The following is a 20,135-nucleotide window of genomic DNA, read 5'->3' on the forward strand; positions in this document are numbered from 1 at the left end:
GTCTTATTTTAATTTTTCAATCTTTCCACATTATAGATGATCTGTATACAATAATATATTGATATTATTCATTTCTGGTAAGAAAAATCTAAGCTTTCCTCTCTTGCAGTTCTTTTTTTGTTGAAATTTGCACACTAAATTTATGCATTTTTTTTTGTTAAAAAATTCTAAGTAAATTTTTTTAAAAAACTGGCATATTTAATTAATTCCAGAGTATCCAGTAGATGTTAAACTTTATAAACTCTTTAATAAACTTCTTCTCAATCAAATCTTGACCTTTTTTGCCAGGAATCTTCATCTGAATGTGCATATAAAAGCTTTATTATTAATATTATTCGTCTCAAAGAAATAAACAATTTATAAATGACTGATATATTGATTAAAACTATTAGTTTATCGAACTAAATATTAATTTTGCCTGCATTACTTAGAATTTTCAGCTTCGTCTAACTCTAAAACATTTTCATTGTTATCATCTAAAGACTTTTTATTCTTGTTTTTTATTCTCCTTAATAATTCGACGAAAACACTATCATTCCCACAGCCACTTCCCAGTACACGATGAGGGTCATGAAATAAATATGAAGGTATATAACTTTTTGGCTGTATACGATGCAAAATCATGTTTCTATTCATTACGATATTTCTTCTTTCTTTAACCTTTTGTAGTATATTCCCTTCATCCATCTTCATTTGTGAGTCGGGTGATACATTTTCCCTATCTAATTCAAATTTTTCATTTTCATCCAAATTATCGGTATCAATATTTGAGTTGTTTGTTTCTGATTTTGCTTTGTATTGAGAAATATATGTTTTTCTGCGATGTTTTACCCACAATATACTCATTGTAGAACTAATACTCGATATTACCTCTTCTGTTAATAATCCTGCCTTTTTCGTATTTGGTACGCATTTATATTGATACAGACTCGGTTCAAAATAAAATAAATCGTTTAAATTACTCTTGTATTTATCTGGAATACACAATACATCCAAGTCCTTGCAAAATTCTGGTAATAGGGTTTTTTTCTTATCCATAACATTCTTCTGTTTTTTCTTTGCAGAAATTAATCCACCCCAATTATCTAACTTATGCCCAGTAGTTAATTCATCTACACTAAACGATATTTTTTCAGATTTTCCAGCTTCTGTTCTTTTTAATGAAACTAATTCGAAACCATATAATTCACTATCATCTGTTATTACTGCAATTGAGTTAACAGTACAAGCCACCTGTGTTAATATTTTGTTCTCCCACAAACTGTGTCTAACAATTGTTGGGCATTGAATCGCCTTGTTTGAAATAGTAGATGATACTTGTGATTTTAAGTTAATTTTACTGACACCAAAACTTTTCATCATTGAATGCGGTGAATTACCACCTCCACTTTGTTCATGTACTGTAAAGTTTCCCCATAGATACATGACATTAAACCCGTCTTCAATTGTAGCACATACAAAATCTGGCCCAGCACTAATCGATGAAATAATTATTTTATTACCTGAAATCAACGTTAATAAACTCCTTCTTCTCACCTCTTTTTTCAATTCTTCAGAGTATTCTAACTTTAATAAATCAGTTGTTGGTAATGGAAGTAATGTTGGAGTTAATAAATGCCCTTTTTTATTCATTCCCAATTGACCCTTATCATTCCTTCCCCAAATAAATAAATTATGAGTACATATAATATTAAATCCATTTCCACACAAAATTTGCCTTACTCCTCCATTTTTATTTTTGCTGTATCCATTTGCTTCAGTCTTTACATTTTTGTTATTTTCAGTATTATTTGTATTTAAGGAACTATCTAAGTTGGGTAATTCTACTCTAAAAGGTTCATAGAAATTTGCAGTATTACTTACAGTATCATACTCTGCTAAATGACCATATAAAGTTCTGAATCGATTATCTTCCAAACATACATGGGTACCTGCGCCCCACATAAAAACTGCTCCATTTTGTGTAACTACACCACAGTGTCTTGCACCAGCCGAAGCCATATATACTTGTTCTTCTTTAAGTGGTTCAATTATCTTTGGATTTGGAATATAAGAATAGTTATGGCCATGCCCACATTGACCAAATATATTCTCACCCCATGTAAATAATTTTCCATCTGCTGTAATTGCCATTGAATGATCTGAGCCACATCCTACCCATCTAATTCTTCTCGTATAGTCTATCTGTCTTATTAAATAACGAACTGTTTTTCCTGTTTTTTCATTATTTGTATACCTATATTCTGAATCTAGAAATCTCACAGGTTCTCTAATATTTGATGATACCAAATCCATTACAGGAACTCCTAATTGTCCTTGATCATTTACACCCCAGGAATATACATGATTTCTATATTCAAAGTTTAATAACTTTCCAGAAGTTTGTCCTAGCAGTGCACCACTATTTCCGCTTTTTGAAAAATTATTATCAGATAAATCTTCATCGAACGAATCAAGTTCAATGCTGTCTTCTTCTTGGCCAGCTAAAATACGTTCTGCTATTAATACTAAGGTATGCCTTTGACCTACTGAAAATTGTAGAATTTTTAATGGTGGAAACTGTTTTGTTGGAGCAGTTTCAAATATTGCACCACACAATCTTCTACATAAAGTCACAAAACCTCTTCCCCATGTGCTTGGATAATAATCGCCAATGTCTTTAACAATATTTAATTCTACTGGGTTTAAAAATACGGTATTACTTTCAACAATTTTTGCAAGTGGTTGGAATAATCCTTGCATACTTAATAATGGATACCTCATCATATTAAACTGTTTTAATTCTCTTGAGATCAAATTATTCATTTCAATTGATTTTTTAACAGGATCTTTTGGAATTTTCTTTTGTATCTTAAATTTACTCAATGTTTTGATTAATGTATCCCCTGATTCAATATGTTTTCTAAGTGTAAGTGTAACTCGCCACCACTGTTGTAATAATGTTATAGACTTTATTGCCTTATAATATCTATATACCTCCAAACATGTAAATGCTCTACATTGTATTACTTGAGCAGAAAAACGTAATTTCATATATTGTCTTCTGCAAAAAGCCATACGGAAAACTCTTTGAATTACGATAGCTTTGTTTACAACCTCTCTATGTGCTCTGATTTGTTCCCTAAATACGTGGCTTCTTCTTAAAGTTCCTCTATACTCAATATGCTTTGCAATTCCGAGCCTAATTAATGACTTTCTCTTTAATGTTAAAATACATCTTTTCAGCATAAATAATTTACAAAATTTCTTTCTTACTAACCATCCACGAAACACTGCCTGAATCTTAACTGCTTTGAAATTAGGGGTCTTTGTAAATGCTAATTTTTCTACTAATATAGCTTGTGCCTTTAGTGTTCTCCATGCTGATTGTATCACTTGAATTGAAAACTCCCTGAATTCATTGTAACGATATAGAGTAAGTCTTCGACGAACCATTTCGCCTCTCCACCAAGCCTGAATTGATGTCGCTGCAGAATTTCTGAAGAATTTCCTCTCATCCTCTCGCTGTTGTGCTAATTCTTCGAGCTTATCAAAGATAGTAGATGTTTTGACCCATGGAATTGCTAGATGTATTAGTAATGCTAGTCCGCAAATAAATTGTCGATAAGGAAGTATTTTTCTCCATAAAATACAGACAAACCTCATCCTAATTAATGATTGTATTCTTACACTCATTAATCTTAATTTAGAAATGAATAGCCTTGGTTTTAAGGTTCTCCATGCGTTTTGAAGAATAATAGAAGCTGGCAATGCTTTTTTCAAATATTCTTCTCTCCTTCTCTCAAGAACCAATACCATTTTATTTCTAAGGAATAAATGTTGGGTTCCGATTAAATATTCAACTTCAGGCACCTCTAACCCATGTAAAAGTGTTCTTATTGAATCCCTTAAATTTTTTTGGGATTTTAACTTTTCTAAAACACCTTTTTTGTGTATTCTTGGAATATATATTTCACTAAATTTAAGCAAGAAAATTCTTAATGGTATTTTTACTGTGAACCCATACTGCTGCAATAAGACTTGAGATGAAATATTGTACATTTCCAGATCGTTCGTTATTTGAGTTTCAGACACTTCCTCTTCAGTTTTTTTATCCAGTTGATAACTACTTGCACAAATTGCGAAAAATAACTTCCCTCTTCTTAATATTGAATCCAGCATTTTACAAGCTTTTACTGCAATTTGAGACATTGATGGTGATCCTGGAATTGCACTTAATCTTATCCAAGTTAGATCCATAAAGTCTTCAGTTTTTTTCCAAAAAGTTTCGAATTTTATTATTTCAGGGTCCTCATCAATTGTTATCCTAGCCTTTTTTTTTTGGGCAGAACTTTTATGTACATTCTTTTCTTGTGTATACCTTTCATCTGTTTCTAAAATAGTTGTCCAACATGCGCAAATTATCTTATTACTAGACTTTTTAAATAATTCATCAACTTTCTCCGGAACTTGATTTAGGTTATCTTCTTCTGCCATAGCCATTATACTATAGTTACATTTTCCAAAAGAATGATTAATAGTTACTTCAGGAGGTAAATAGTCAGGTAATTCACCAGGTTGCTCATCCTCTACTAAAACACTTGAATGTAAAATATTATTATCGTCATATAGTTGAAAATCATGAACTATACTTGCGAATAAATCTTTGCCCAAAGAGTCTGTTCTGTTTACACGCTTTGATCTCATTTTTCTGTATTTCTTTATTTTTTCGGAATTGTTGTCGTGATATTCTTTGCAAATTTGTTTTTTTCTTTCTAGAAGCTCATTATATGGTTCTTTTTGAAATTTGGATTCTCCCTTAATTGTATATTCATCATTTGTTCTAATTAATTCATTTTTTGCAAATGAATTTACAAATTTAGAATAAATAGACTTTGATGGCTCCAAATCAATTCTTCCAAATTCATCACATGGAGTAGGTTTATGAAGTATTGATAAAGATTCCATTGGATCCTTTTGTATTTCCGAAATAAATTCCTCGACTCTTCTTTGTCTTTTCGAAGTAATTTTTAGTAAGCTCATCAACCCTTTTCCTGGTTCTTCAAACATATTAGCAATGGAGTCAATGTCATCATAATTTAACTTAATCATATTAAGACCTTCAGATTCAAGTGTCTTTTTTTCTGAATCAAATAATTCGTAAATATAATTCTTTTTTAATTTTTCCTCGCAATAATTTTGCATTGCATTCGAAAACGAAAAACCTTCTTTTACAAATCCAGGTCCATGTATAATAGTAAATACCTCCATTTCTAATAAATCGGTAGTAGTAGGGCGAAGATTTTCATTGGATATAAAAACAAACCAATCCAATAATCTGCAGTATAGAGTAACTTGCAATTGAACAAACTCATAACAAGATGTAACTTTTGCGTTTAAATCTTCAATCTCAATCCCCAATAACCTTGCTAACATAGGGAAAAAAATTATTTTAGAGTTGTTATTATCTTTAGTTCCTGGATTACATAATAATGATATGTACGAATCAATAGCTACTATGGCAAATAATACTTTAAAAAAATCAATCTTTTGTACATCATCCAATCCCAATGAATCTAAAGATCCAACCGTCATCTTAAACCCACGAAGTTGGTCAATGTAATTTGTATTCATTTCCGGAGAAACTTGAGTTAAATAGATCATAATTTCGTGGTTAGATAATTCTAACGATTTTATCAAGGGATTACTACTGTCCAATATTAATCCATGTGCCAACTGATAAAAAATTGAAAAAAATGGGCCATTTCTTGACCAATATGATACTGGGGATGTATTAAAGGACCACAAGTGTAGGTGTGATCCCATTAAACAACCGTCTCTATCAACAAAAATTCTCCAAACTTGGCCGCAGTAGCTTTGACCATAATGATAAAATTTATTATCACCACAGTTTCCCTCCCCTGGAGTTTGAATAAAACTTCTTGTAATATGAACAATAGAAGCAATTTTTTCGGAAATGGCATAAGAACTCTTTATGTATTTGTATAAACTGAGATTTTTGGTTAAAAACCGAATAAGCATGTGGACATTAAAACATTTTCCGGTATTCGGTGTTCCCATAATAACTATTGTCTGGTCTTGGTGATTCTCTGCCCAACTAACTAGTGCACGTCTTGCTAAAGAGAATATATGAGGTTCAAATTTAGTTTTCATCTCAGTCCAAAACCTTTGGATTTCCAAACTGCTATATGCTTCCATTAGTCTTGGAATTTTTTCTACTCTTGGCAGAACAAACAACAATAAATTCCCACTGAAAGTGTAGTAATGCCCAGCCGCACATCTTTCGCCAAGCATATGTGAAATCCCATGAGGAGTACAGACATCCAGCAAAGACAAATCTGGGCTTTTAATTGGATTGTCTATTATCAATCCTATCTTATGCTTTGGATAACTTTTTATTGCCAATATGTTTTTCGTCGTGATTGAGGAGAACTCAACCATAACATTTTCACCTAAATTAGGATCTCTTAAAAAGCCTCTTTTCACGTCCTCGGACCCATCATCTTTATTGTATACCCAAACAGGAACTCCAAATGGAATAATTGAGTCTTTTTCATCCACTGGACTATTCTTTTCTTTGAATTTTTTGTTTGTTCGAGCATTTATTAATTTATTTTTTTCGATCTCTAATTCATTACTTTCTTGAGAGTACATTTCTAAAAATACGGACAGAAATACTTAAAAGAAATAGATCTCTCGTAATAATGTTGCTTTTACTTCCTAAATTTTTTTTTTTCATATCAATTTATTGTTTGAGCTATTTGCATTACATTATGCAAATGTTGTCCACTTACATGCAGGTCACTTTAAGACAAAATGCCCGCCAAAATGATAAATTGAGGAACAAAATATATTTAGCAAAATCCAAGGGAAAATTAAAGAACACGTTTTTTTTTCAGAATAATGGATAATGAGTATTAGGTTAAGCTATTGGCTATATACCACTATATTAACCTTTATATATTTTGTTCATGCTTGCCAATCACATGAATTATATGATACAAGATCTCCCAATGGAGGAGTTACTTTAAATGGTTATCTCCAAAAACCAGGAATTTTTTATTTTCTAAATGAGGAGCTTCGTTGGAGAGATCGTGACTTTCCATTTTATAATATGTTGATGAGTATCATTGCTACCACCTTCATTAATCTCATTGACCACATTGAAAAGAGTGAGGAAGGACTGATGCTTTATTATAGTAAAGAAGTAGCTAGACTTGCAAAAAAGGGGGAGGTAATTAATTCAATTTACAAAAGTTTTTTAACAGTTAAAGGCTCGAAGGATGAGCTCAAAATTTATGAAGAGCAGTTCAAGCCTTTGTGTAAAAATTACAGAATTGAAATAGCAAAGAGCCCAATTATATCAATTGTATCACACTCAGCTTCTAGATTAAATGCATATAATTATCTAATTCCATTTATTCCAAATGAGGTTCTAGATCCAGTTATGAAAAAGTTTTCGATTGAAGTAACCAAGTTTTTATGGCCCCAATCTTTTGCCGAAATGTCAAATGGATTTATAACTATGATAGAGAAATTGGAAAAACTATGCAAAAAAATCAACTTCAATCTATTAGAGTCGTGTAATGAATATATGCAGCAAGCCAGACGTTACTTGATTGACCTTATAAATAATCATGAGTTGTTCTTAAAGTATTCAAAAATGAAAAATGCAAATTATCTGGATTTTTCCAACATTTTTAGAAAGCTGCGTGGCGAAATACTTTCATTCAAGCCTTACCAAATAGTATTAAGGAAACTAGACCCAGTTAAAGCAGACGCACTGGGAATCCCCATGTTTTCCGGATTTAATCACAGTGTACTTGATGAAACAATGAAAGAGTACTATGAACTACTAAAGGACCGAAAAACAAAAGGCAAATTATGACTATAATATGTATTTATTTAGACGTTGAATTAACATCAATTATATATATCGGAAGTACTTGTTTGGCGTTACTTATTGTGTATCGCCTTTTCGTAAAACATTCTACTGGTTTCTCAGTAATTAACAAGCAAATCATGAACCTGGAAATTTTTTTCATTTCATATATTGCTTCAAGTTCATAAAAATATATGTCTCCTTTGTTTTCAATAGGCTGTGGCCCAAAAGTATTAACTAAGAGTATTTCAGGCTCTTCTATGTAAATGAGTAACTTTAATTTAAGGACATTAAGCGAACCTTGGTATAAATGTTTGATACTATCTATAAATCTAGTCCTTGCGTGGCAGCAAAACATTTTCCCAATACTTATTACTTCAATCTTTGTTTTTGATGGATTAAAAATTTCGCCCTTGATCGAAATTAAATCCTTTAATATCTGTATCTCCTGCAATGTGCAATAGTATGGTAAAAACGAACTTTCAAAGCATGAAATTCCGTATGGAGGTATAACAGATATTGATAATAATTTGGATTCCATGCAATTAGACCTCTCTAAATACTCAGATGTATTTTGTTTTTGAAAATCATTCTTTTTGTTTGTTTTTATCTTTCTTTCCAAATTTTTAATTTTTTTGTCAAGGTTATCAACTATTTCTCTAGTTTCTAAGTCACACTGTTTTAACAAAGTTACATTGGGCGATTTTTGTGTTTCTATATTTTTTTTTTTATTACTGCTTTTGCAGTCCTTGCCAAACTTAGGATCACAATATGAGCCAATATCAGTATTAACGCTATTTAACTTTATTGATTTATTTTCAAAATCTTGATAAATCAGAGTATCCTCTTTTCTTTCATCATTTTTTCTCAATTTCGGAGTAAACAAGTTATTTGAACTCTGAAATAAATTATTTGCTTCAAATTGGTTGTTTAAATCAGGTAATCTTGACTTAGAAGTTGAGTAGTACCTTTCAATTAACTTGTTAACGAATGAATTATTATAACTCAATGAGCTTTCAGAGTCTATTTCTGAGCAAACATTTGTTTCAGGGTTGTAGTTTTTGACATTTTGGGTATTAAGCTTGTGATGTAATTTTCTTTCGTTCAAATGACTAAACATATCTCTGTATTTCTCATTTTGGGCTAAATATACCTGGTGCTTATTATTTTTAATATTGTAATCATTTGGCTCTCTCAAGAATCTTGTATTAATCTGATTTCTTGGATAAGAGGTAGATTTTATATAATTCCTCAAACCAGCCAACTTTTTTTTACATCTTGAAATAGTTAAATCGACATTTATCGACGCTGGGAAAAATAAATCCTCAGTTTGTTTATGCATTTCAAAAAATTCTACATTAGTTCTAAAAAAATATATTTAAATATTTAATCATATTCTCAGAATAATTTAGAAACAGTTGATATTGATCTGTTTGTACCACATTTCACAAATTTACATGAAAAAAACGATTTAATTCATTTTTAAATTTGGTGTGGTTTTCAAAAACATTTGTTATTATCAATATTTTATAATGAAAAAAGTAACTGAATTCCTGTTTCTTAAAAAATGGACTCAGTGTCAAAAGAAAAAATTTATTAGAAGCTAAAAATGACTTTTAAGTATTTGAATTTCAAATGATAACACTCTAGAGTAGTATTTTACAGAATTTAAAGTTTCCTATTAATTCAGTGCAAATAGATGTTTGTTATTAACAATCATTAGAATCGTGATTTTATTCCACCTTCGTATTATCACTCTCCAATTTCCATAAATTAATTAATGATTTCTTCCTTTGCTTGATCATATATGAGTACATAAATATAGAACCAGGGATATATATACACAATATAACAATATATAAGCATGCGAGATTTACTTCAAAATTCAGAGCATTAGGCATTTTTGAGGGGAAATGCAACAATCTTTGATATACTGGATCGTTTGAACTAGAGTTATTATAAATATCCGAGATGAAATTCGAACAAATGATTACTTCACTCAAAATACCAATTGGGTACAAAACAGCAAATGCGCTATATCTAAGCCATTTGAGGAACAAAGGCATTCTAATTGATGGAAAGATAAATGAAAATTGTAAAACAACATAGTATGGGTACCTGATTAATTCAGATAAAGACCAGGTGACTATCATAATATTTGAGAACATTGTCGAAATTTGGCGAGAGTTTCCGGGAGACAAGTAGAATACGATCCATACAATGTGCAATCTTGAAGATACTTGAATAATTGTGGGCAGAAATTGTGATCTCACGATTCCAAATGAAGAATTTATTATATCAAATACTGCCAAGCTTTGTGAGATTCTGAGTGCTATCATATGCTTACCCAATTGGTCAGAAACACCTTTTATACCAAGTATTTCATTAATTGTAAAATATAATGTCGTAGCCCATAGTAAGGTTGAAATAATACCATAAGTAATTAAATAGAGACTTTTAGGTTTGAATCTACGCATCTGAATTACTATCCCTCCGCACACTCAATAATGGTTTGTAACTGATCAATACAGATAAAATTTGAAGGCTTTCTATTTTTAAAATAAATTATTTACAAGAAACTTATTGCCGCCTAACAATTTTTTTTGGCGCTAGCTTTTACTTAATTAAAAATTGAACTATTGCATAAAAATAGCAAGCCAAATAAACTCACCTAATGAAGACTTAATTAGTGGCTTCCCCGATATTCACGAACTCCTTCTAGAATACAATGACCTATATTTCTACGGCTCCCTCGGCTCCGTAATAATTAAATGGAGCAGTAGAATGACATTGTGTGCAGGTAAATGTACATATGAAACGGGAGGAAGATGTGTTGTCAGCCTTTCGGAGCCACTAATGAAGTATAGATCTCTCAAAGAACTAAGAGAAACAATTTTGCACGAACTTATCCATGCATATTTGTTCGTGACATCAAACAATAGAGATAGAAACTCTCATGGAAAAGAGTTTCGCTTTCATATGAACAGAATTAATAGGCTGTCCGGTCTAAACATTACAATATATCACAATTTCCACGATGAACTAAACTACTATAGAAAACACGTTTGGCGTTGTAATGGTATTTGTAGAAACCGTCCACCTTACTATGGTTATATCCGACGTTCTATAAATAGAAAGCCCAGTCCAGCCGATTCTTGGTGGAGTCTCCACGAAAGAACATGTGGAGGTTGCTTCGTCAAGGAGAACGATATTTCACCAGAAATTAATAATTTAGCATTACCAGATGCAAGTTTAAACTGGCGGGTTCCCAGTCCAAATTTGGATCAAAATGATGTAATGGAGATTATAGAAATTAGTGACTAGACAATATTTATAATAATTAGATCAAAAATTTTACTTCTTATCTGTTCCTTTCTCATTTAGTTAGTTCATTTCTTTTTCATTAAAACTATACCACACTTTATTATAAAATAAGCGCTAAGAGAGAATTTGAGGGGTGTATGGATGCTTTTGTTTAGAGGGGTTAGGAATTTTGTCCATATTGAGGACTTGGGTTTGATTTAATTTATTAGTATACTTCATCAACTTTTTGAGCAGATAAAATGTCTAGATCATCTCAATCTTTGCATGATAGGCATATTACGATCTTTTCACCTGAAGGTAAACTTTATCAAATAGAATATACCTTCAGAGCCGTAAAGAACTCAAACTTAACAGCCGTTGCTATAAAGGGTAAAGATACTGTATGCATTGTATGCGAAAAAAAGGTCCCAAATCAACAAGGCCAGCAAGATAAGCTTCTAGACCCTTCTTATGTTACATCTTTGTACAAAGTAAGAAAGCATATTGGGGCAGTAATGCTTGGGCTGGCTCCCGATTGTAGATCACTTATTTCAAAGTAAGTTGAAATTTTGACTTGAAGATGATGAATTTTTTAATTATAACTCAAATTTTGATTAGATGTAGAGAAATTGCTGGGAAATTTTCCTTCGAAAAAGGGACTGAGATTCCTGTTTCATTTTTGTCACACAAAATTGCAGATGTAAATCAACTATATACTCAACATGCATCTATGAGGTTATTGGGTGCTTCTGGGATGCTTATTTCAATAGATGATGAAGATGGGCCTTCACTATACAAGATAGACCCAGCTGGGTACTTTGCATCATACAGAGCATGTGCAGTTGGTACAAAAGAGAGAGAGGGAAATAATGCATTGGAGAAGATTATTAAGAACGAGCCTTTAAACAACTGCAAAGAGGTCATTTCCGCAAGTATTGACTGCCTGAAAACACTACTTGGAGTGGATTTCAAAGCTGAAGACATAGAAGTAGGAGTTGTAACAAAAGACATGCCTGAATTTAGACTATTAAATATTGAGGAAATTGATAATTACCTAAATAGTATCGCTGAAAGGGATTAGGGATCATGTTTCCAGCCTAATTCAGAGAAGAAAATCTTGAATTTACAGGAATGAAGTGCTCTAGTTCGGCACATCACTTCTAAATTTCTGCAATAAATAAACTTTAATCCCTGTATTTTCAATACTCCTCTTAAGATATTAAATTTATACTTTTTTTAGTTTTTTTGATTTTAGTTGGTGCCCAATCCTCGAAAAATTGTGTGGGGTGCATTTCTACCGCTCCTACATTTTCTCGTTATTGATTCCTGGAAATGCTAGCGGCTATTTTGGAACCTTTTATAATCTTAAGTGAGGAGATATACGCATTTTTGTGTCTACAAATGCAGTGCTCACAGAGGATATTGATGGACGTGTCTGAATTGTAATAAAGGTGCATTTTTGCATTTAAGCTATTTTTTTTCAGAAAGGAGTATTACCTTTCATAATACGATCAATCTAACTGTAATCTAGCTAGAAAAGTACTTAAAATTGAATCCTGAGGTGTTCACAAAAATACTGGGAAATTTTGTTTGCATTAAAGGGTTCCGAGATAGTTTTATTTCAAGTTTAATAGAATTGCCATATTTTGTTAAAAATAACTAGAAGGATACAGAATTTATTCATATTTATTGTTAATTCAAGATAAGTAAGCTTATAAAAGTTAACGGGTTTTAACTAATATTTAAGAATACATTCTTGGCTATTTGAAATTGAATTCAATTATCGATAATTGTGCACTAATTTTAAAAACAAGTTATCTTAAGATTATTTACTAAAATTTTAAGATAATTATTACTTTATATAAAATTCTCACTAAACATTAGATTCTGTTTTTTGGCAATAGAATGCTCATCACAGAGGAGGAAGGGCCATGTATAAATAATACATTGAGTAAATCACTTAATAAGATGAATCTGGATAATAATTCATCCAATTTTCAAGATCAAGTTAGTTCGGAAGATTTATTTTCTCTTTATGGCAAAAACCCATTTTTTTATTCGCTCAAAGAAAATGCTAGAACAAATGGATTTAGGGATTGCTATTCTTGGTTAGGTTCAAATGGAGATGTAAAAAAAAAGTTTACTTTTAGAGAACTATTTGAAAAAGTAGTGGAATTAAGCTGGTATCTGAACAAAAAACTAGGGATCAAAGCAGGAGACAAAGTCATTTTGTGTTATACACCAGGCTATGATTTTGTTATTGCATTTATCACATGTTTAGTTAGCGGAATTATTGCCATTCCTGTTTATCCTCCTGATCCCATGAGAGGACAGAACGAAATACAAAGGTTTTGTGATATTAAACAAGTTTCGGAGACCGATATCTCTCTTACTTGCACATCCTATATGAAAAGTATAGAGATAGCTAAAACAATGTCAACAGATAAAAGATTTAAATCAATAAGATTCGAAGCAACTGATAACTTGAAAATAGGAAAGGAACAATATAGGACGGAAGTACAGAAGGTGATTGAAGATATTATTCAAAATGATTCCGATTATTCTGATTTTGTGGGTGTAGGTACTGATATTAATACCGTGGCATTTCTCCAATTTACTTCAGGTTCAACTTCTCAGCCAAAAGGTGTAGTGGTTACACACGGAAATCTTCTTTATAATATTCACATTTGTATAAGTAGCTACTCCTTCCCTTTTGTTTTGGAAGAATACTATCAAAACGAACTTGAAAGCATTCCTGCTGGGGTTACAGTTTTGAAAAAAACTGATCTTTCAGAAAATGAATTATCTTTCATTATTAACGAATTTGGAGAAGTAAAAGGATTAATGTCATTAAATGACATTAAATATGATAAATCATATTTATATATGAGTACCATTAACAAAGCCTTATATAAGAAAACTATGAGTTCTGCTTCAGTTTTTAGTTGGCTTCCTGTTTATCATGATATGGGGCTAATTGGTTTTATTTGTACCCCACTGTTTTTTGGATGTAACATCTTCCAAATGTCTCCAATTGACTTCATAAAAAAGCCCTACCTTTGGATGCAATGTATGGATAAATATAAATGTGGCGTAAGTGGAGCTCCTAATTTTGCTTTTGAAGTTGTTGTCAGAAAGACTCCAAAAGATATTTTAAATCAACTTAATTTGAAACATGTTTTTGCTATTTTGTCTGGAGCTGAACCGATTAGAAAGGCGACTATTGAAAGATTTACTGAAACTTTTAAATCTGTGGGAATTAAAAGTAATGTCATAAAACCAGCATATGGTCTTGCGGAGCATACCTTAATTGTTTCAGGTAGTAATAGCTTCCAGCAAGAAGTAAAACATATTACCGTTAATACCAAAAAATTAAGAGAGAAGAATATCGTTGAAATAAAAGAGACCAGAGAGAAAAACTCGATGGATACAACGTCATTTGTTTCAAGTGGTATGGTTTACAAAGGGATTGATTTGAGAATTGTTAATCCAGAAAGTTTAAAAGAAATGAATCCTGGAAATGTTGGTGAGATTTGGATTTCAAGTGATTCTGTAACACTTGGTTATTATAATAATAAAGTAGAAACAGAAAAAGTGTTCAATGCTAAATTCACTATGCTTGACGGGAAAACATCAAAGAGCACTTACATGAGAACTGGTGATAGTGGTTTTGTATTAAACAATATGCTTTATATTTCAGGGAGAATCAAGGATATGATAATTATCAGAGGTAGAAACTTTTATCCACAAGATATAGAAGAAGTTATTGATGGTGTTAGTGGAGTTAGACAAGGGTCTGTTGCAGTTTTCCCTGTAACACAAACTGATGGTGAAGAAGCTATTGGTGCTGCCGTGGAAATCAGGATGGAAACAAGCATACTTGGAAGAGTAAGAAGATTTTTTGAAAAACCGGCTTATGAGAATATTGTCAGGGCGATATCAAAGGCAGTATTTGTTGGCCATGGATTACCGGTACATTATATTTGGCTTCTTTCACCTAGAACAATATTAAAGACAAGCAGTGGAAAAATAAGAAGATCACAAACTAGAGATGCAATTTTTTCAAGGAAACTAGTTCCATTATTCGAGTGGGTTTGCGAACAGTCTCCAACTTCTGACACCTTAATTGAAAGATCATCGCAGTTCATTAGTCCAACATCCATGATTATCTCAAAGTCGGGAGTTCAAAATAAATCAAAATTCTATGAGAAAACTCAATCTGAGCAACAACCAGTAGCTGAAAAAGTTAATAATGAAAAAAGTGAATTTAATATTGATGAAGTCAAGATAAAAATCATTGATTTTGCTGCACAAGTATTGGGAATCGCGCAAAAGGACTTGGACCTTAATGCTCCTCTACATGAATATGGTATCGATAGTTTGGGAGCAATTAGGCTATCCGAAATGATGAATGATGAATTTGGTGTGGAACTTGACTCTACACTTTTATTCAACTATCCAACTGTAATAGAAATTGTGGATTTTGTTGCAGCACAAATTTCTGGAAAAGAGCTTCACAAAAAGAATTTACTAAATCGCTCAGGTAATAACAGCTACTCAGACATTGTGATTACTGGAATGTCATGTTCATTTCCTGGTGGATCTTCGACTCCAGGTGAATTTTGGAGTATGCTGCAATCAGGAGTGGACGCAATAGGGGAAATTCCAAAGAGTAGATGGAATATAGATGAATTTTATTCAACTGATTTGGATTTTGAGGGTAAAATGTATACTAAAGAAGGCGGATTTATTGAAAATATTGATAATTTTGGAGCTTCATTCTTCAAAATATCACATGCTGAAGCAAAATCTATGGATCCACAACAAAGAATATTTCTTGAAAAGTCATATGAAGCGTTAAAGGATGCAGGATTCACAATTGATACATTAAAAAAAAGAAATATTTCTGTATTTGCAGGCTGTTGTAGTAATGATTGGGCCCATATTTGCAAATCAGAAACAGGTTCACATATAGGTACATACGCAGCGACAAGTCATGCTGCATCGATCATCGCAAATAGAGTTTCATATACATTAGGCTTGACTGGCTCTTCTGTAACTGTTGATTCTGCTTGTAGTGCATCAATAGTTGCTCTTCATGTTTCTTTACAGGAAATATCTTCTGGGCAATGCGAAGCTGCAGTTGTGGGAGGTATTAATTTAATGCTTTCTCCACAAATTACTGTCGCGCTCTGTAAAGCCAGGATGCTCTCTGTAGACTGTAGATGTAAGTCTTTTGATGCAGCAGCAAATGGTTATGTAAGAGGAGAAGGTGTTGGCGTGTTGATTTTAAAGAAAATAGAAAATTCCAAGAAAAATGGTGAAAAGATTTACTCCGTTATTAAAGGATCTTCGGTTAACCACAATGGTAGATCTGCAAGCTTAACCGCTCCAAACGGTATCTCTCAACAAAATGTAATAAACTCCGCTCTGGAATATGCAGGAATAAGACCAAATGATATAGGGTATATTGAGGCGCATGGCACAGGTACATCACTGGGAGACCCAATCGAAATTTCTGCATTAAAGAGCGTATTTTCAAGAAAGAGAGATTCAGGAAAACCTTTAATTGTAGGCGCAGTTAAAACCAATATTGGGCACTTAGAAGGAGCTGCCGGCATGGCTGGCATTTTCAAAGTTATTCTTTCTTTACTAAACGATATCGTTCCTCCCAATCTTCACTTTAAAAATATAAACCCCCACATAAATCTAAAAGGATTCCCTGTAATTATTCCAACTTCTAATATTCCATTGCAAACATATGATGGCTCTAAAACCTGTGCAGGAGTTTCTGCATTTGGATTTGGTGGTACAAATGCACATGCAATTTTCGAAAAACCAAGTACAAACATTGATTTACTCACTAAAACTGAAAACTTAGAGACAAAAAAAGCAGTAAATAGTCCTGTTGTATTTGTGTTTGGTTTTCAAGGATTCCAAAATGTTAACATGGGTAAATATTACTTTGAGAAAGAGATTGTATATAAAGAATGCTTCTTGAAATGCTGTAAAATAGTTGATCCATTCTTGAAAATATCGCTCAAATCCTTAGTATATCCGGAAACTGAAGATCCGGAAGAATTAAGAAAGTTAAATAAAATGCTTGAGCAGACGGAATATGCTCAATGTGCACTTTTTGCTGTTCAATATTCTCTAGCAAAACTTTTAGAGTCAAAAGGAATATATCCAGGGGCAGTGATTGGGCTTTCCGATGGAGAGCTAGTTGCCTCTGTTTATTGTGGTTCAATTAATCTTGAGGATGGATTAAAAATTTGTGTGTTGAGAGCATCTTTATTAAGTGAGTTTTCAACTGCCGAAGGTAGAATGGCATTATTCAATGTATCTAAGGAAGATGCAGAAATGGCATTAGCAGACATTGGCCCCCAAAATAGCAACAAAGTTTTAATTTTTTCATCTGTCGGTCCAAATCAAGTTTTGCTCTCAGGAGATGAAGAAAAACTTGAGACTGTAGCTTTTATATTAAAAGAATATTATCCTAGAATTAACACTCACTCAATAGATGCAAAGTTTCTTAGATCCAGCTATTCATTTGGAACTGGCGAATTAAATAACCTCGTGGAACCTATCTCTGCTTTGATGGAAAATATTACATTAGACACTCCCGTAATCCCGATGATAAGTGGAACTTCTGGTAATTTTGTATATGAAGAGTTAACAAGTCCAAAGTATTGGGGATGGCAATTAAATAACCAGTTATCTATCTCCAAAGTAGTTAATACTGTTACTTCAAAAGGAAAATCTATAATAATAGACCTTATGCCAATTTCTAGATCAGATTTTGGAATCTCTGAAATTTTTAATTTTGATAAAGATATTGCTTACTATTCAGCCTTCGAAGATACAAACTTACAGAGCTATGAACCAAATAAATTTAATAATATGATCAAGACTGTATCTGAAATAGTGCTTAAATACCGAGTTAATAGCATTGAAGATGCTTCCATTTCTTGTATGGATAGTAATGGACTATCATACCATCGTGAATCATTCCCTTGGACTTCGTTTAAGCATTCAATACTTGGGGAATACAAGTCTGTAGAAGGTTCAGTGAAAATCATTTCTAGCCTTAATGAAAAATCAATTAAGTTGTTTTCTGACCATAAAGTTTATGAAAATATTGTTATCCCAGGATCAGGACTCATTGATTTGGCAGCAGCATCAATTTTAACAGTTTCAATAGATGATCAAAGTATTTTGAAGAACCCCAATATATTATTTGGGGAAAGCATGATTGTAAAGCTAAATAATGTGATTTTCGAGAGGCCGATAACACTAAATAGGAATAGTTTAATTGCTTTAGAATATCCTGAAGCTATAAATCAACTAAAATCATACAGCAAACTCGGTAGGAAAAATAATCAAAATACAAATTTAATTTGTAGTATCGAATCTGATGGAAATATTTCTATACAATACGGTAGCATGGAAGATCGGGAAGACAATGATTACGATGAGATTGATAATTCAATGGTTGATTGCTTTTCTTGTAAAGCAAAAATTTTTGAGGAGTTTATTCTCACTGAAGATCTTGCACAAATAAAAAATAACACAAATATAAAGGAAGATCCAAAAATTATGTACGATGAGTATGAAGAAATCGGTCTGAAATATGGGAAAAAGTTCAGAGTTGTGAGAGAGCTTTATAGAAACGAAACATGTTCAGTTGCTCTAGGAAAAATTCATTTACCAGATACATGCAAGCTTGGAACATTCGAATCAGGGTTTTATTTCCATCCTGCTATTTTAGATGGTGCTTTTCATGTAGCAGGTTCACTATTGAAATATAAAGATTCCTTGAAGAATAACGAGGCAATGGTACCAGTAAGTGTTGAGGAAATTGAAATCAAATATATGAACGTAAATCAGATTATTTGGGCAGTTGCATACCTAAACGAAACAGCTCAGAACTTTGCTTCTTTCAATTTGGTTTTATTTGGCTCAGAAGGTAATTGTATTGGAAAATTAGAAAAGGTTACTTTACGTCATTTTAACAATAAAAGCGTTTCAAAACCTAAAATCGCAGATAGAGAATTGCTTTGGAGGTTGGATTGGGAAAAGTCTGATAAACTAAAATTCTCAAACAATATTTTAAGTCAGAGTGAAGTTTTAAAAATAATCATTATACACTCAGGATCTGGTATTGTAAAAGAAAAATGTGCTATACAATTATCGAATGTTAACAAAAGTTTTGTTAATTTAGATACAATCAAGGATAGTGATATTGAGCAATTAGAAAAACTTATAGATATTCAATCAATCGATTCAATAGTTCTACTATCACCAATAGAGGATTTAATGCCTGCCAGGAAAGATATTGAGAAGATATCAATTGATATCCTAGAGGCTACGATGAAAATATTTAAATTGTACCTAAAAGTACTAAAGCAAAACAAACCTATTTATCACAACAAAAATAAAAATATCCCAAATTTCTGGATAGTTACAGCAAATTCTCAAAATCTGGCCAATTACAATGTTAATGAAAATATTTGCATTCCAAACCATTCAGGATTATGGGGATTGGCTAAATCAGCAAACCTTGAAATAGGTTCTTTAATAACAAACTTTAATCAGCCAATAAAGTCTGTGGATCTAGAAATCCCAGATTTAAGTGACCATCCAAATGTGGCAAATATTATAGAAAAATTCATAGTATGGGTTTTAAATTACGAATATTCATCCTTATTGGAAAAAGAAGATAAAATATTAAAACTTGAAAGAGAATTTAGCATTTCGTCGGAAAATATATATGTAAACAGGTTAAATAAATTCGATATGCCAATAATTGGGCCAATTGAACTATTTATGCCAAGTAGAGGTTCAATTTCAAACTTAGCATTAATAGCCTCAGAATCTTTGAAAATTGATGAATTGAATACTAATGATGTAGTTATGAGAGTGAAATCGATTGGATTAAACTTTAGAGATG

The 20,135-nt window shown here is 32.0% G+C and overlaps 7 protein-coding genes across 7 annotated transcripts; 4 read left to right on the forward strand and 3 right to left on the reverse strand.

The window, feature by feature from the left end:
* Positions 1-423: 423 nt before the first annotated feature.
* cubi_01020 (myosin) lies at positions 424-6,654 on the reverse strand (the record flags this gene model as incomplete). The annotated part of the gene is made up of 1 exon (XM_029018032.1): positions 424-6,654. One exon carries the CDS (start codon positions 6,652-6,654, stop codon positions 424-426), a length of 6,231 nt encoding a protein of 2,076 aa, XP_028872983.1.
* Positions 6,655-6,910: 256 nt separating this feature from the next.
* Positions 6,911-7,888, forward strand: cubi_01021 (uncharacterized protein; the record flags this gene model as incomplete). The annotated part of the gene is made up of 1 exon (XM_029018033.1): positions 6,911-7,888. One exon carries the CDS (start codon positions 6,911-6,913, stop codon positions 7,886-7,888), a length of 978 nt encoding a protein of 325 aa, XP_028872984.1.
* Positions 7,889-7,901: 13 nt separating this feature from the next.
* On the reverse strand, positions 7,902-9,224 carry cubi_01022 (uncharacterized protein; the record flags this gene model as incomplete). The annotated part of the gene is made up of 1 exon (XM_029018034.1): positions 7,902-9,224. The coding sequence occupies one exon, from the start codon at positions 9,222-9,224 to the stop codon at positions 7,902-7,904; it is 1,323 nt and encodes a 440-aa protein (XP_028872985.1).
* Positions 9,225-9,615: 391 nt separating this feature from the next.
* cubi_01023 (uncharacterized protein) lies at positions 9,616-10,359 on the reverse strand (the record flags this gene model as incomplete). The annotated part of the gene is made up of 1 exon (XM_029018035.1): positions 9,616-10,359. The coding sequence occupies one exon, from the start codon at positions 10,357-10,359 to the stop codon at positions 9,616-9,618; it is 744 nt and encodes a 247-aa protein (XP_028872986.1).
* A 307-nt stretch (positions 10,360-10,666) lies between these two features.
* Positions 10,667-11,206, forward strand: cubi_01024 (uncharacterized protein; the record flags this gene model as incomplete). The annotated part of the gene is made up of 1 exon (XM_029018036.1): positions 10,667-11,206. The coding sequence occupies one exon, from the start codon at positions 10,667-10,669 to the stop codon at positions 11,204-11,206; it is 540 nt and encodes a 179-aa protein (XP_028872987.1).
* A 239-nt stretch (positions 11,207-11,445) lies between these two features.
* On the forward strand, positions 11,446-12,266 carry cubi_01025 (proteasome subunit Alpha1; the record flags this gene model as incomplete). The annotated part of the gene is made up of 2 exons (XM_029018037.1): positions 11,446-11,741; positions 11,804-12,266. The coding sequence occupies 2 exons, from the start codon at positions 11,446-11,448 to the stop codon at positions 12,264-12,266; spliced, it is 759 nt and encodes a 252-aa protein (XP_028872988.1).
* Positions 12,267-13,090: 824 nt separating this feature from the next.
* Positions 13,091-20,073, forward strand: cubi_01026 (type I fatty acid synthase; the record flags this gene model as incomplete). Its single annotated transcript, XM_029018038.1, has 2 exons — positions 13,091-19,941; positions 20,043-20,073. The coding sequence occupies 2 exons, from the start codon at positions 13,091-13,093 to the stop codon at positions 20,071-20,073; spliced, it is 6,882 nt and encodes a 2,293-aa protein (XP_028872989.1).
* Positions 20,074-20,135: the final 62 nt, after the last annotated feature.

Source organism: Cryptosporidium ubiquitum, assembly GCF_001865345.1.
Source record: "Cryptosporidium ubiquitum isolate 39726 chromosome Unknown contig_2, whole genome shotgun sequence".
Taxonomy (NCBI): Eukaryota; Apicomplexa; class Conoidasida; order Eucoccidiorida; family Cryptosporidiidae; genus Cryptosporidium; species Cryptosporidium ubiquitum.